Here is a 17007-nt window from a genome sequence, read left to right as displayed (position 1 = left end):
TATATATAAATACATAAATTCAAATGTACATACATACTATATGTAGTATAATAGATTATACAAAAATAAAACAGATTATATTTTGATTTTTTGTCGAGTTGAATAGAACTTTGTTAATATCATCATATCATAAAATGCACATTATAAAAATATTAACAAAATTTATTGCAGGCAGTCCATAGTTAGTAAAAAGTAGCAAACAAATCCGAATTCAGGAATACCCATAGAACTGTTTTCTTGCTTTGTTTTTTTAATTCTTCTTTTGTTTCAATTTTTGAATCAATTATTTTTTCTTTGTGCTGTGCTAAATAATCTCTATTGTGTGTATTAAGAGCCACCAAATGGTACGCGGGATATATAAAGTGTTTAAATGAATGTCAGATCTTCGTTGAGTTTATATGGTAAAACATACAAAATACAATAAATACATATGTAAATGTACGATTCGCGTTGTTCGACTTATAACAAATACATATACATCAATTTAAACATTTTATCGGTGTTAATTAATCATTCCTTATCATAGGCATATGTATATTTAAAAAAATACCTCCAGATGTTCAGGACGAAATTATGAAACACATTACTCCCCCTACCTACCATACCTACCACTAACCAAACATCGATGCAGTCCCCCTTCCCGCCCCTACCCCACGTACAATAGTTTGTGATGCTTGCAAAAGCCTATTGAATGTACAGTTAGTTCTATTTAAGTTTTGATTTCTGGGAATAGCTTCTCGAGTTGTATCTCTAAGATGTACCATACATATTGTACATACATCAATCATTATTTACCCCCCATTCATAATTTAGCTTAATAAAAAATCTACACTTAATGCTTAAGATTAATCGGATGGTTTGACAAGACCCATCGCTTTGTCTCCGAACAACGGCAGTATATCGGAGTCATTAACAATCTCTTCCTGAATCACTGGACTGTCCGGGTCTTCACAATGCGTCTTAAAAAAGAATCTGCAAATGACAAAACAAAAGCTAGTAATCTTTGGCTATTATGTGGAATATTACTTCTACTGCACACATACCTAAAGTGACCCCTTCTAGGCAGAAAGTCCTTAAACTGGCGCAGGGTCGGCTGAGTACCGGGTATTTTGATTCTGTAAGGAACTGGCTCTTCGCAGAATGAAAACACCACAACTGTTTCCGGCGGCTTAATAGGCAGCGGCGGTGGACAAGCTACAGCCTGATGATGATGCATTGTGCTGCTGCCGCTGCTGCTACTGCTAAAGGTAGATAGGGGCTGTTGCTGCTGCATAGCCACCATATGGGATTGTAGCTGCGGTTGGGCATATCGACGAGTGCGACGCGGCTCGTCTTCCAGTCTTCGTTTTGCTTCCTCCAATTTTGAGGCCGTGCTTGAACCAGAGCGGGAGCTGTACAAGATATTTAAATTAAAATAAATCTATTTGTTGCAAGTTGCTGTTGGTAAATATACCTAGTATCTTTGTATTTCATGACAGTGTCAGCTGAGAACATGCTGATGCCGCTGTCTGTGTTCATTGAAGGCCATTTATTTGTTAGCTTCCTAGAGCAGGAACTGGGATCGGGCATGGATTTTGAGTGCTTCATTGAGTGCCCACCTGTGGCATGCAAAAGATGGCAGCAATTAGAAAAGCTTGATTAATAAATTCAGATAGATCAAACTTACTCAGGCTCATGGCACCATCACTGACCATGCCCGAGTCATGTGTTGCCGTGCGTCTTCTCGATGGTATGGGCGGGCAGGGTGACATAGTCCCAGGTGAGCGATGCGGCGTTTGATCTTTCCACACACGCGACACATGCTGGTCTAAAATGTCTTGGTCGTTGTCTTCATCGAGCGCAAACTTTTCACGTATCGCCTCAGCGAATGCCCGATCATTGGCACTGGATGCAGTGCCGGGCATGCGCTGCAATGTTGGATAGATTACAGCATATTACTATATAAATATTTTTGTAAATTCCATTGTTTACCTCTAAGCGCGCACGCTCTTCTAAATCACGCTTGCGCTTCACCTCCTCAAGCTTGGGTATCAGCAGGGCCAACAGTTCATTTTCCGACAGCGGTCTATGCTCGTTTGAATGTAGTCGTTGAGTGCGGGGTATAACCTATGTATATAAAGAATTATTAATAAAAATATGTATAAGCATTGGGAATGACTTTATCTTTAGGTACCTGAAAGCTGTTTGTTTCCTTATTCGCCATGGCGCTCTGGCGTATGGCCTTGCTCTCCGTCGAGCTGTGTCTGCGTTCTATGTAAGGGCGGCCATCCCTGGAAAAACATACGAACAGCAGTTAGTAAAGTTAGAATAGCAAAGTAAGAGTCCGAATTTATGCCTCTCTTCAATGCCCTTTAGCACTCCAGCTCACAATGAGTTATCTTAGGACCAATTACTCACATTGAACAACTGGACAGTGACATTGTATCGGAGTCGGTGCGGCCGCCGGAGCTAACGCTTGCCCTCTCCGAATCAACGCGCGAGTTGGGTACAAAGGATGTATTGGTGCTCGCAGTATACACATAACCATGAGCTCTATTCGCATGCGGAACACATTCATAAAAAATGGGGGCAACATAATTGATGGATCCATGCAATGTGTTTTGTTTTATGTACAGAGCAAATCGAGGAGTTCCAGAAATTAAAATATGTATACAAAAAATTAGAAGAAAAAATAAACAAAAAGATGTTTATAAATCCGTGTTGTTGTTGTTGTTGTTGTGTGTGCAGATGGGTTCGTTACGGTGAGTGTCGCATTTCATGGTTGTATGTTTGTTGTTGTTGTTGTTGGATGGGTTCGTGCGTACGTGCGTTTGTGATCGTACAAATATGTATTTATATGTAAATAAAAAGAAAGCATTTAAATAAATTAACATAGTAAATAATAAAATATAAATATATGTATATTATTTGAAACAAAATAAAAGTAAAGAATTCGTACTTAACTTTTTTACATTATCTCTATAAAATAACTGAAAGTCTATACCCAATTGCCCTAACCTACATTCTAGTAGTTACTCGTTTTCCCATCACATCGCCTTTCTATGCGATTTTCATGAATTCATGTCAAGTTGTCATGTTACTTTCAAAACTAAGAGAGCGAGAATGCTATTGAGAATTGGACTTACGAAGAAAGTGACTTAAGGCAACAAAACCCTTTCCCCCTCTTCTAGATTAGCTTCTCAATACGTTAACGGCATCTTTAGGGTTATCTTTATCGACTTAACTGAACATACTAAAACAGGTTATATCCTGCTACTTGTTTTATAGATTAGTCCGAATTTCACAAAAACCTTGCATTATAATGAATGATATATGCACAGTTAACTAAATTCGAAGAATTAAAGATAAGAAGATTAATGGATGATGACTGACAGATAGATATTTACTTTTACTTATGCATTAAGATTATTATTTACTTAGATTAGATTATTTACTTTTACTTATGCATTCAACAGAACACTAGGCAAAATAATAAAAAAATATAAACTTTAATACTTCTACACTACTTCTTCTACCTATTTCCTCTAAGCTATACAATTTATGATTAGAAACACAAAATTGTAGCTTTTGCAGAAAATGCATGAATCTAGCAAACTAATAACTTATTTTGTAGCAATTATTACGGGAAATCGATGTTCAAATTGAAACTATTCTTTAAAAAAGTATAAAGCTAATGTTTGAGCCTATGCGGGCTATGAGATAATAGCAAAAATTGTGCTAGATAAAAATGAGATTCCTTCGTATCAAATTACATACCCGGGAGGTCTAATTTCCAGTCTTCTTTTCTGAGTTGCTATCAAAAGGTCGCGCGTGAGACGCATAGGTAAATCGATATGCTGGCGACCACCGCCCTCCACCTGCACCTTCTCGAAATCATCGCATAGCGACAGCACCGAATCCTCATGCAGTGTGGGTAGTGTAGAGCTGCGTGGCAGTGTGTCTGTGGCACTGATGGAGCCACTGGAGCTAGCTGACGTTGATGGCCCGTAAACGCTACCGCTGGCACTACAAGTTCCAGCTGGCAATGGAGCCCCGCTGTTCATCGGCAAATTGATGAAGACACCCGGAGGAATCGGCCCACTGCCGCCTGCGCCTGCTGTGACCAACAGCTGCTTGGCAGTTGCCGTCGGCAGAGCACAGGCACCGGCAGTGCTGCCATTGTTGCTGCCGCAACTGCCGCCGCTTCCGCTGCTGCCCGCACTGCCCGTTGCGGTGGCGCCGCTGCTGCTGAAACGCTCCTGCACAGCGGACATATGCTGTATGTACTGTATGTACATCTCAGAGCAGAGGAAGCTCGGATAGATGTTGTCCCGTATGGTGGCCTCCACATGCTGCTGCATGGGATCATAAATGTGCGGACTGAGCGGAATCTCATTCGATTTGATGGCCTTGATTTGAGCGCGCAAATCATCAGAAATGGACAGTTGGCTTTTGCGCAAGAATCTGTGAATATGAACCGAATGATGGTTATTATTTAATGAAAATAGTTCCGAATTCGTATACGAGTCTTACCTATATATGGCTCCAATGATTTGCTTAACCTTCTCGGGATCTGTTTGCTGCTTCAGACCCTCGCAGGCAAAGTAGAAATTGAGATGATCATTGTAGGCGGGCGCCTCCTCTTCAACATACTTCTTGAACAACTCCACCCCATCGCGATCCTCAAGCAGATGATTTAGCGTGCGGGCCCAGTTAAGATAAGATGGAGGTGAGTTTTTTGAGGTATCTATTACCCCTTCGGTCATCTGTACATATATCATTTGATAATGGAACTTCTCCGTTTGTCTAGTATATGGTTTAGCTTCATTACCTTTTTAACACGGCTCTCTTCTCCGGGTACAGGTGGTCGTGGCCCACTACACTCATTATCACCATGTTTCCGGAGTCCCAATTTATGGCTCATGCCACTCTAAATTCGCTCGCTTCTCGCCTCTTTTCTTGTGGCCCAACAATGTTCCACTCTTGGCTTTTGCTGTGATGCGTTCTAGCTTTTTATAATATTTTATCTAGTGCTATGCTTAAGCTAATACAATCAAACGTGTTTTAACAAATCACAAACGCCAGATATTTTAAAAATATTTGGGATATGGAAGATGCTTCTGGTGCATGTATTTCGTTAGCGAATTTGGAAGGCAGTTAGACAAGGCCTGTAAAACAAAAATGACATTTATAAATATAATTAATTCAAGATCATAATTTTGGAAAACAATGATTCATATTATTGACTCGATTGAAAAGAATCGATCCAAATGATTCAGTCAATGATTCGTTAAAAAGAATCATTTATACTAGCCTTATGTAATATATATATATATCTATATCTACTATATGGTATGAATTAGGTGTGTATATGCGAAAGGCTCTACTCATAAAAATAATTAATATTTCAATTTCGAGTGCATGGCGAAAGTTTTCAAAGCAAATTCCTGAAACAACACAGCTCTTTAAAATTTTGAGCTTTGCTTAAAAAATCATGTCTGAAAATCTATATTTATCAGTATTATGAAAAGTTAGAAAAAAGTTTATTAGTACTATGTAATTTGACCTAGAGCTCGCTTCATGGTCAAATATAAATTGTAATTCCGAGCTTCAATCGAAAACATTTCCGCCGTATTATCTTGAACTTCATTTTAATTAATTAGTTTATTTTATAAACGTATTTAATCGACTTATTCGAGTTAAGAATATGTACAATCAAGCTAAAATGAAGGGAGCACTACAGATAATTTCAAACTAGTTAAGTTACACAAAAAGGTGCGCTCAAACAGGAATAGGTCAACTTAGTTGCAAAAGAAATGCAATTTGAATAAATGCAAAAGTTGAAATTGAGTGCCGTTTTACATAATGTGCCGCAAAAGAATGCATATGTATAGATGTATAAAGTGTGCGTGTGCATGGAATGGAAAACTTAATGCTCTTAACTGGCATTTATTGGACCCTTTTGCGCCTGCAGCGTCAGCCCCCAGAGCGCCAGGGATATTGATGAAGGCGCAAGCATATGACCGCAAGGAGTCGCATTTATTTATGTATAATTTGATATATCGAAGAAAATTGAATGGCGGCCATTTTGAGAGCGTTTTTGATTGGTTCACGTTATCGACCAATACAATATACCAGCCAGGGAGGGCAGGGCAGGGCCCATGGCAAAGGGAAGGACAATAATCTGTGATATACGAAATTTGAAAATGGAACGCACACACACACACACACACACACACACACACACACATACACATACACAGAGAGAGAGCGAAGTCGAGCAGGGGTCGTTGGTGGTGGTGGCTCTGCTTCTGTCTGACGCGCATGAAAATCAACAAAAAACAATTTTTTTCCAGCTTCCTCTTTTTATTTTTGCCGCAGTCAAAGCAACAACAACTACATGAGAGCACTGTCGCCGCCAACAACGGAGCAACGACGACAACGGCAACAACAATCACAAAGGACGAAAACAGCAGCAGCCCATCCCAGGCACACACACACACACACGCGCACATAAACATGCAAACTACACAAACACGCACACACATACACAGTGATAAAAGCGTAATAAAGGGGGATGAACGTCTGCTGGGACAACAAAGAGAGCGCCCGAGCCAAGGAAACTCATCAAAACGCCATTTGCATAGCACTCCATTACAGCCAAAAGGACAAAGCAAAAGGCACAATTAAAAACGCTCAACACGAGGCACACACACACACACACACACACACACACACACGGGCGCGCACACGCACACACATACAAAGCGACGACAGAGACAGCGCGAGATGCACAGCCATACATCTATATATCTACATACATATCTATATCAATGCATGCGCCTAGAAAGCGCTGGCCACTTGAAGCCCACTCTTATGCCTCCCGCCTCGCTCCTCCTCTTGCTCCGCCTACACTCTTCTGGGCACGGCGTAAAGGCGCCCAAGCCGAGTCACTCAAAGCCAAACTATTGAAAATGCGCGGCGCCTCCTTCAAAACGCGCGAAAGATAAGTTGTTGGCGCAACCAAATCCTTAGCCACGCGAAATATACCAACCAACATCAAAGGATCCAGCTGGCTTTTAAGCATAGTATAATAGCTCCTTGGCGTGCACTAATGCAACAAGGATGCCAGAATTGTCTAAGGCAGCGCTACTTAATGCACAATCAGGTCTGTTTCGCTGCGCAAAGCTCTAATCAGCCAACAAAGGCATAAGAAGGGTTTGCTTTATCTAATATCCTAAGAAAAAGCTGAAAGATATTAGATGTGTCATATCTTAAGGAAAACGAAATGTATATTTAATTAATAAGCCCGAACTGTCTCCACATAATAGATAGATCAGTTTGTATCTTTGCGAACTCGATTTCAATGTATATCTAGGATGGGTTTTTACAGTTATAGATCCTTAATACCTTAATCATGTCTGATTGAGCTGTCTTTATATATGTTGTAAGGTTTATTTGTTTGCGAACTCGATTTCAAAACTTTGTCAGGGGGCTATTCTGTTCAGGTAGAGATCATATTTTCTTATATATGTATATAAACTTTAATTGTTCAGATCTAAAATGTCGGATCTCGCGTAGTTTTTTATAGCTGAGAAACCACTGATAAAAATAGATTGCAAGCCATAGGGTCATTTACTGCCAGACTCTGGGCATTGCTAAACTATATGGAATATGGAAAGGAAATGAACAGTTATTATGTTTACCGTTGCCTTATTCTATAATAAATTAAAGAAGGTTGCGCCGTGGCGTGCTTTATAGGGATATCTTATACTATAGATTTCTATTTATATATATAGTATATACAGTCGAATCCCGATAATTCAAAATGGTAAGGGGTAACATTTTTTACGATTTACACAATAATTTCCATTTATCGAGAAAGGCTCAAAAAAGAAAAATTCGAAATAACGGGGCTTTTATATGTGAACATAATGTTTACATATTGACCTTTATTGAAATTTAATACACAATATAAAAAACAATAAAACAATAAAATTTCATTTCCTTTGGCGTCATCATCATCCTCGTCAAAAAATCCGACAAATAATTTCGCATTGCATTACGAACTATAGAAGGTTACGAAACCAAATTTAAATTTATAATAGGTTCAATATACTATGCGTTGCGAAAAATACTTCGAAATAACGAGGAGACCAAAATGTATGGAATTTTTACAAATTAACGAAAATTTTTCAAGGGCCCAGCATTTTTTAAGAATTATTGAGGGACGAATTATCGGGTTTCGACTGTATATATATATATAGTATACTATATTATATATATTCTATTTGATCTGGTTGACTCCATCTTTTAGCTATGACTGTGAAACTGAGAAAGTTTGCATAAAGACAGGCAGAAGACGGAATCGACATCATCGAAGTCCGTTTATGGGGGCAGTCATAGATATTATATTATATTTTAAGACCCTCTGCAATACGATTAAAATAGTCTAGCTAATATGAATACTAGTATGGTTAGTATAAATACTTATTCATATTTTTATATCCGAAAAGAGGATATAATGGTTTTGTGCAAATGTATGTAAGCGGCAGAAGGAAGCATTTCCCATAAAATGTTTATATTTTTGATCCGTATCAATAACCGAGTCGATCTTCCCATGTCCGGATGCATTAACGCAGCGATCTCAGAACCTTAAAGAGCAAGAGACTTGAACTGTGGACGTAGGGCCCCTAAGTGACCGCGCAGAACGAGTTTTTTTTCGAAGATCGATAAATTGGCCCGCTGTCAAGCAATCGATATAAATCGAAATCTTTTTTTTCCGTTATGTAGATATTGATTAATTATATTCCTTTGTTAAAGCTTGTTTATGTAGAAGAATATGGTTCAGGTATTTACTAGAGTGGGGATTTCTAGTTCAATTTGCTGAATAAGTTCACTCGTTAATTTTCTGGCCGTGAACTAAATTGATCATTTAGTTCACTCGTTCAGCTGTTCAGTCGGCCATTAACGATGAATTCTGCTCAACTATTCAGTCCGTCATGAACTATCCGCTTAGTTCAGTTATGCAGTCAAATCAAAATTGAAATTAAAATCCCGATATCTTTTATGTTTATTAAGAACTGAACATCTCAAAAGAATGTATCGTTCAGGAACGGCTGAACTGCTGAGTTGAATACATACGAGTGAACTAAATGACCGATTTAGTTCACTAATCACTGAATAAGTTCAGTAGTTCATTTTAATGACCCGTTCAATCGAACTTGGTCTGAACTAAACGACACAACTCCAGTATTTACTATTTATAACTCCCGACTATATTTCCTACTTATTTTTTAACGTAATTATTTTCGCCAATATTTAAGATAATTTCATATATGTTATATTTTAAAATAGCCTGCATGTATATGCTCCACGGATTTCTAGCTAGAGTCTCCAAATTAGACAGGCAGATAAGATAAATCGTGCCGACAATATGGCCACTCCCACAGTCATATAGTTCGAAATTTTCTACAGTTTTTCAAATACTTTTCGGATGAATCAGAATTTTTTTGAATATAAGAAGAGTATTTAGTATTCTGATGCAGGAGACTCCCAAGTTATTTAGTTTAAAGAGGCTCAAGTTATGAAACAATATAACTACGCAAACCAAACAAAAAGTATTTTTTTGCCAACTTAAATAGTGCGTAACTAGGGGTTCAATTGCAAAAAAAATCAAAATAAAGAGGCATTCGAATTATTCAAAATAGACAACAACTAATTGAAATTGAGTGCAGCGAACAGTCAGAAGCATGAAATTGAAAAAGGAAATCACTTAATTAAATTATTTGTACGATATATAATAATTATGTGAAACTTATTGTGGCAACGAATTCTATTGTATCTTAGTTCCAGCCGGTTGAATGCCAGAGATTAACAATACACCTCGGGGCAGGGCCAGGGGTTAGGGGAGAAATCCCCTCGATGGCAGACAGGCAGACAGTTGAGGCACGAACAATTTTATTATCCCTATTAAATTTTGTACGCTTCACAGGATAAATGCCTCTTGCGTATATATTATGATTATTCATTATGATTGACAGGGGCTTCCAAATCGAGAGTCTCTGTTGAAAGACGTTTGCCGCTGCAGGATGCTGCAGGATACCAACTGCGGTTGGCATTTTCTCTTTTTTTCATTGGTTTTTCTTTTTTTTGTGCGATCTTCAAATTGCATACTTACAAACTGATAAACCGCCTCAGCACAATGTGTGCGAGGTGTATGCCAAGGATCTTCTACTGACTGCCAAGTGACGATACATCCAATGACAATGGCTTCTCAGGCTGAAGGTGCCGGCGTTTTGGGATTCTCAACTTGATTACCAACTGTTGACAAACACGAGCCACACACAAAAATGTCCTGACAAACGGCACAAAGCTAAAGAGTCAAACTGAATCCTGTTGCCGTTGACAGCAGCAGCCCAGGCACAAAACTCGGTCCACAACTACGAATGCACCCTCTGTTTACGCTGCATATACGCGCGCGTATAAGTATGTGTGTGTGTGCTTATATAAATGGCATAGTACATAAACACATTTTATTTTGGGGGTTGCCCATGTAACTGCTGTCAGTTGGTTAGGAGGGTGGCACTTGCGAGAGGGGTTTGTGAGTGGAAGCCACGTTGCTGGCTGCGTCTTTTTGGGGCACAATTGTTGCATGTGCGTTTTAATGGCCCTGCAAAGAGTATCATGCATTTGCAACAAGGTGTGTTACGTATAGAAGCAGCTAATCATTCATGATGTGCATAAACACCTGAGTCGATATAACCATGTCCGTCTGTCGGTTTTAAAAAACTCTCTCGATAAAACATTGCATTCGTTTGCCATTGAGTTATTATATTTCGAATCAGCCAGATCAGCCAGATATTATATACTTGCGGTCATTTCCCGACGTTTTATTTTTTCTAAATAAGTTTGATGTTCATCGGAGGCAATAAAATTTAGAAATGTAACTTTCGCGGGTTGGAATTCGCGAACGTGTGCAACACCGAAATTAATTTTTGCAAAGCTCTTTTATATTTACAACTATACGGTTTTTCGGTTATTCTGGACGCTTGCCAGTAGAATTTCCCATATTCTTTATGCATTTACTTACATCACGTAAGGTAATTTTAGTACAATTTTTAACCTCCTAGCACTAACGGTTTGAGCTATGTGTTGATCTTTAAATGGAGATTAAGCTTTAGATCTCAGAGCACAACTCCATCGGAAACATAGTTTTTTGTGAACTATTTTTACACAAGCACAATATTATCCGAATATAAAGAGAAGAGAAATGAATTTTTTTATAAATAAGTTTGACAGTAGAAGGTTGAAAGAAAAGTCTGATTTCATGGATGTGGATGAAAAGGGCAAAAACATCTATGTGTCACTATACTAAATTCGGTTACTAATTCGGCTTTTCGAAGAAAATATAACGTTGTGTAGGCTAAGCATAGAAATATATCGCAAATCTGTTAAACGTTTGCAAGGGTATTAAAACTTCGGCAGCTTATGCCAAAAAGTTGTGTTTAATGCGGCGTTTTGCATTAAGATTGTGCAATATTAGATGATTGAGACTAAGGACTTCGGGCACTTGATACTCCAATCAGTGAGGCTGAGTCATGCAAAAGCTACCACTTGGCTAAGACCAGCCAGCTGCCCCACTTCCCTCCCCTTCCCCCCCTGATAACCGCCCAACCCGCTAACTGACTGGCCGAGCGACCAACATAATGACTCTTCATGTACAACAAACACAAAGGATGTTCATTTCAAAGTGTCAGTGGTTGCGGCCTGTCCTTGCAAATGCGCGCAAAAGAGACGCCACTACGGAATAGAAGTTGTTGTGTGTGTGTATGTGTGTGTGCACAACCAATATGCGCAGGTCCAGAGGCTGTACTCGTACATACAAAGAAAGCAGAGTAGAAAAAAAAATAAAACCAAATCCAAACAATTCGAACAGTCCATGTACTGCCAAACACACAACGGGTGAGGGTTGCATTTATTGAGCCTCCACCCACAATTATGCTGCACTACGCTTGTTCTTTTTTATATAAATATATTTTTTTTTTAAGCCACCCTCTCTATCAGTCAGACTTTAAGGCCGGGCGCGCTTTTCAACAAAACTCGAAACAAACATGAACATTTATTTCCAATAAGTTTTAAAAAACAAAGAGGCTGAGCGAAGCGGGGCGGAGCGAGGCCGGCAGTCGGGTTGGGGTTCAAACTTGGTGGCTGGAAACTGCAGCCGGCGCCGTTTGTTTCTAATGAGGTTAAAGGCAAATTGCCGACGACCGCCATCGCTTTGAGCTTTGAATGTTGAGTCTGATTCGAGTCTAGACTGCAAAACTGCAAAAGCACACAACTCGCACATGGAGCACACCAATTGACCTTCGTGTGTTGCTTGTGTTTTAAACAAACTGCAAAAACTTTACTTTCGCTTGGAACAAAAGCATATACAATCCTTTTCCCACAAGTACGTTTATGGTAGAGCATATAAATAAGGGACAGTTCATCATATTTAAGTTCGATCATGCACATAAGCTGACATATATTGCTGTTAATATAGATATAGATCTTATATATTGCGATATCTCTGACAAAGCTTGCAGCGGCTAATATATGTGCAATGCTTGTTAGAAGACATTTGCGACTACATATTGTAATCAGAATGAACAGTCAAGTAGATATGCCCTCTGTTTGTCTATCTTTATGTAAACTAGTTTCTCAGTTTTTAAGCATTTCTGATAAAATATTGCTTAATCCGTCGCCTCTTGCTTTTGCAAGCAGGACATGTATCCTGGATTGGGACTGAAGCTTTTGGCAGAAACTATCGTTCAAACATTGATGATATAAAAAAAAAAAAACTTTTCATTTTTAAATCTCTTAAGAGAACTTTCCAATAACAATCGTTATATTGCTTCCAATTTCCAAGCAAAATCTAATCAACATCGGACTACTATATCATATGGTACCTATAGAAACAATCGGTTTGAAAATGAGTTTTTGTATGAAACGGTGTGGGTTTGTTTTCTTAGAAACTTTGTTTAAGCTCGTCTATAACAATCTTCAATAGGATCTTGAATTTTAACAGCATCGGATTTATATGTCATATAGCACGGATATATTAATATAGCTTAAGCAAATTAGTCAAAGCATTTCTCTGTGCTCTTTCTCTGTGGAGAAATGCAAAATATGTATCGAGCTACTAAGTATGTCATCTAAGCCCTATGGGAGTAATCCGCAGACAACTTAGGTCTTTAGGTATGTTGTTTTGATCCACCTTACGAAAACTTAGTTTTTATAACAGATCAAAGTGCTTTACTTTGCTTGACATATATGTCGTTTATATATACTCAGAAATATATATTTTAAAATTGTTTATGGACGTTAATCTAGTTTTTCTTTTTTTTTTCGTTGTTTTCAATTTGTAAATCTTAACCTAAATAAATAGAGAAATACTTACATGTGTAATTTGCATTAGGTTTGTGTGGGATACAGAGATCTTGGGATTCTAAAAACTGCAGTTTCTGCAAAGAAAAAAAAAGATTTTAGATTGTTTTTTTTTTTTTTGTTTTATCAATGCATTAAATATAACAAGTAAGAGGTTCTAATCGGGAGCTCCCGACTAGGGGATACCCTGAACCCTCTTCTTCCAACATCAAATGCATATATATATTCTATTTTAGAAGCTATATGTCAAGTTTTGTGACTCTAGCTCTTATTGTTTACCAAAATTGCCCGAAAAACAGGATATCGATATCGATTTTTATCGATTGCTTGGAAACGGATTAAGTTATCGATTATCGAAAACAAACTCGATCTGCGGGAACTAGGAGCACCTACATCCAAAATTTCAGTTTCTAGCTCTTAAAGGTTCTGAGATCCTTGCGTTTATACATACGGACGGACGGACGGACATGGCTACATCGACTCGGCTATTGATGCTGATCAAGAATATATATACTTTATGGGGTCGGAAATGTTTCCTTCTGCCTGTTACATACATTTGAATTTTGCACAAATACAATATACCCCTATACCCATTTTAAATGGGTTTAGGGTATAAAAAGAAATCAAATTTTATGTATTTTGATACAGAATCTGATGTAATATTTTGAATATATATAATTTACTAACGAAACCCCTATTTTCAACTTGTCTATTCACATTGGCGATTGTATTTATTGTATAAAAACCTGGCCTAGAAAGTGATTTGCTAACTAAAATTTTCTAACCAAACGATCTTTGAGATATTGGCAAGATTCTTAGTCCAGCTTAAAAATTGGGATAGTCAAATGGGCGAAACAAAACTATTTGGCTAAATATATATAGTTTATGGTGCCAAAACGAAATATATAAAAGGGATTTGCCAGTTGCTTCTTAATTTTGAATATAGCAAATATTGAAGTATTCGACGGCATATATTTATTAGAGTTCAGTTTCATAGGCAAATCAAGTTCTAATTTTTAAATGCCATATTAATCGATCTGATTGCATTGCGAGTTATGAATTATAAGCCTGCAAACTGAGTTAAACTGTGTAAGGTCACGCATGGTTAGATATTGGACTTAAGTATTTACAAATGTGTAACAATCGCAGAATAAAATTCAATAAAATTCTGGCTCCTTGAAGTACTTTTTCTTCAATGCGCACGAAATTGAATAACCCTTGAAAATGTGGTTCGATTTGCGACAGCAGCTCACATTCCGAAGGGTGAAGATACAAATATTTTTCGCACGACTTGATGTACGCAACGCGTAACTAAAATCATTGAAAATATTTTATTGAATTTCAGCTGGAATTGTTTGAAATGCACGAATTGCCAAGCAAGGGAACAATCTCTTGTGGTGGCTTGAATTTAATATGGTAGTGCTATGATTATAGTCGAATTCATGATATCTTCATCTTCCTGTAGACATGGCTAAGTTTTTCATACAAGTACTTCAATTTTGACGGATCGTTCTTGTGGCAACTATATGATACAGGGATCCGCTGGAGTCGTTTACCTGTAATAGAAAGACGGACCTTTACAATTTATGGCGATATCTGTCAACCTGAGGGACTAATTTGCATGGAAACAGAGAGACCGACAGGACTATATCGGCTCGGCCATTGATAGGGATGAAAAATTAATACACCTTTCTTTATAAAGACATGATAAACATTTGTAAAAGTAAATTAAAATTATTAAATATCATTGGCTTGTGACTACTCAACAGATATTAATACCCAAATATTACCACATAAAGATCAATTTATAATATTATATATAAAATTATATAAAATTACTGTCATATCGCTCGAAAACAGTCTTGGTAGGATTTCCAAAATAGGTCGATCAATATGAACAGGTACGAGTTTTAGATATTGATTCATACATATCAGCAAAATCTTACTAACATCAGATTTCATTATCATATAGCTCCCATTGAAAGGTCTCTAAAACTCGTACCTGTTCATATTGATCGAATGATATGTATGAATCAATATTCATACATATCAGCAAAATCTTACTAACATCAGATTTCATTATCATATAGCTCCCATAGAAGAGCTCAAGGGAAAGGAGTTTCTTTCTGCTGCCGAATAGAAAAAGCTATATTCTTTTAGTTTGATATCGTATTCGTTCTTAATAGAGCATTATCACTAACCATAGAACATGTTCTATTATGCTTTCATGCATATTAAATGTTACATTTATATATTTGTAATTTCCATAATGAGGACGAAACCATTGCAGCATTGTCCTTAGAAAACAGATGATTAATATCTATGATATATATTATTTGTTATCTATTTATATGTATACTTTAGTAGCCATCATTAACTAGAGCAAGAGATGCAAGAGGATGATTATCAAATGCAAAATGGAATAAATGCATATACGCACCTTCAATTCGCTTTTATGCCATTTGTTTTCCTCTAATGTGGTTGATAGTGTGTGGTCCTCGTGCGTTGCAAATGCATTGATGGTGGTAACGAGGTGGGCTTGGACGGGTGTATTATTAGTGTAGCTCTTGCTGTGGCTGTAGCGACTGGACGTGATATCGATGGCAAATGCGACGAGGAAGATTTCATTTTGATTTAAATGCTCAACGAAGAATTTATTATAACTATAATCCGTAATGGGAATTGCACGAGTAAAATGGGCTAAGAATGTTCAACAATGTGCCAATAAACGTAAACAACGAAATGAATGTAACAAGAGTTGGAGAGGCACGACAATGGCAAACGACAAACGTGAAACGATCAAATTAAATGCTAAACAAGGCGAAGGACGAGCAGCAGCTCCAGATCCAGCTCCAGATCCAGTTGCAGTTGCACTCGCCGGTTCAATGTGATTATATGTGTGTTGGCAGCACTCTAGCGCTGGACGCGAACTCTGATTTCGTTAGGTGATAGTTGCAATTGTCTTTGAGTTCATTTCCTTGCAGTGTCAAGGTGCGTCAAAGCTCGGCTGGCCGTATTCACGCTTCAATTTCGGACGTATATTTATTTAAATCACTGTGGTGGTGGCAGGAGTAGGAAGAGTCACAAGCAACTCCTCTGGCAGCTCTCGGCCAGAGAGAATGCAGTGAAAATCGTAATTTAAAGCATTTTTCATTTCAGCTGCACAACAAAATAACCGAAATATAAGTTGAAATTAACTTATACATTGCTTAGCACTTAACACTTGCTTTATGCATATATTTTAATAGCTGCTGCTTTTTGGAATTTTTATTTATTTATTTGTGTCTTCTTTTTTTTTGTGTATTTGTATTTATGTTGCCTCGGTCCTGCTGCTGCTGCTGTTGTTTGATTTCAATGGACGTTTTTTGCTTTGGGTAGGTTTAAATTTGTAAGTGTTTCAAACGCGTGCACATTATCATCGGTTCACTGTTATTATTAACAAATTGTTTTCAATGAAAAAACAAAATATATATTTATTGTTGAGGCAACTTTTGTTTGTTAGCCACTTTGAGGTTAGAACAGCAGAGTTGTGTTGCGTCTGGGTATGTTGCACTGTATCGATATATCGATACCCAGTTTACATTTCGATGGCAGAGTGAC

At 37.8% G+C, this 17007-nt stretch overlaps 1 protein-coding gene across 5 annotated transcripts; it reads right to left on the bottom strand.

The window, feature by feature from the left end:
- Positions 1–85: 85 nt before the first annotated feature.
- Positions 86–16916, bottom strand: LOC115761333 (axin). Of its 5 annotated transcripts, none has more exons than XM_030703066.1 (12): positions 15848–16916; positions 13421–13484; positions 4811–5147; positions 4513–4745; positions 3757–4443; positions 2398–2532; positions 2174–2270; positions 1972–2106; positions 1667–1907; positions 1454–1598; positions 1044–1391; positions 86–972 (listed from the first exon to the last, which is right to left on the bottom strand). In XM_030703066.1, the coding sequence occupies exons 3-12, from the start codon at positions 4901–4903 to the stop codon at positions 846–848; spliced, it is 2241 nt and encodes a 746-aa protein (XP_030558926.1). In that variant the 5' UTR covers positions 4904–5147; positions 13421–13484; positions 15848–16916; the 3' UTR covers positions 86–845. The 5 variants fall into 5 exon arrangements, with proteins under 5 accessions (XP_030558926.1, XP_030558927.1, XP_030558930.1 ...); XM_030703067.1 differs by lacking the exons at positions 13421–13484; positions 15848–16916 and adding exons at positions 10160–10651; positions 10730–11266; XM_030703070.1 differs by lacking the exon at positions 2398–2532.
- Positions 16917–17007: the final 91 nt, after the last annotated feature.

Source organism: Drosophila novamexicana, unplaced genomic scaffold (genome assembly GCF_003285875.2).
Source record: "Drosophila novamexicana strain 15010-1031.04,08,12 unplaced genomic scaffold, DnovRS2.1 tig00000485-arrow-pilon, whole genome shotgun sequence".
NCBI lineage: Eukaryota > Metazoa > Arthropoda > Insecta > Diptera > Drosophilidae > Drosophila > Drosophila novamexicana.
This window is presented reverse-complemented; position numbering and strand designations above follow the sequence as displayed.

What these genes read in the sequence shown, in the direction of transcription:
- LOC115761333 (XM_030703066.1), bottom strand. Translation starts at nt 4,903, where the DNA reads ATGAGCCATAAATTGGGACTCCGGAAACATGGTGATAATGAGTGTAGT. An exon ending in CTGGAAATTAGACCTCCCGG is followed by an intron (nt 2,533 to 3,756) that starts GTATGTAATTTG and finishes GCATGCGAATAG; the next exon opens with AGCTCATGGTTATGTGTATA. An exon ending in TGATGGTGCCATGAGCCTGA is followed by an intron (nt 1,599 to 1,666) that starts GTAAGTTTGATC and finishes TGCATGCCACAG; the next exon opens with GTGGGCACTCAATGAAGCAC.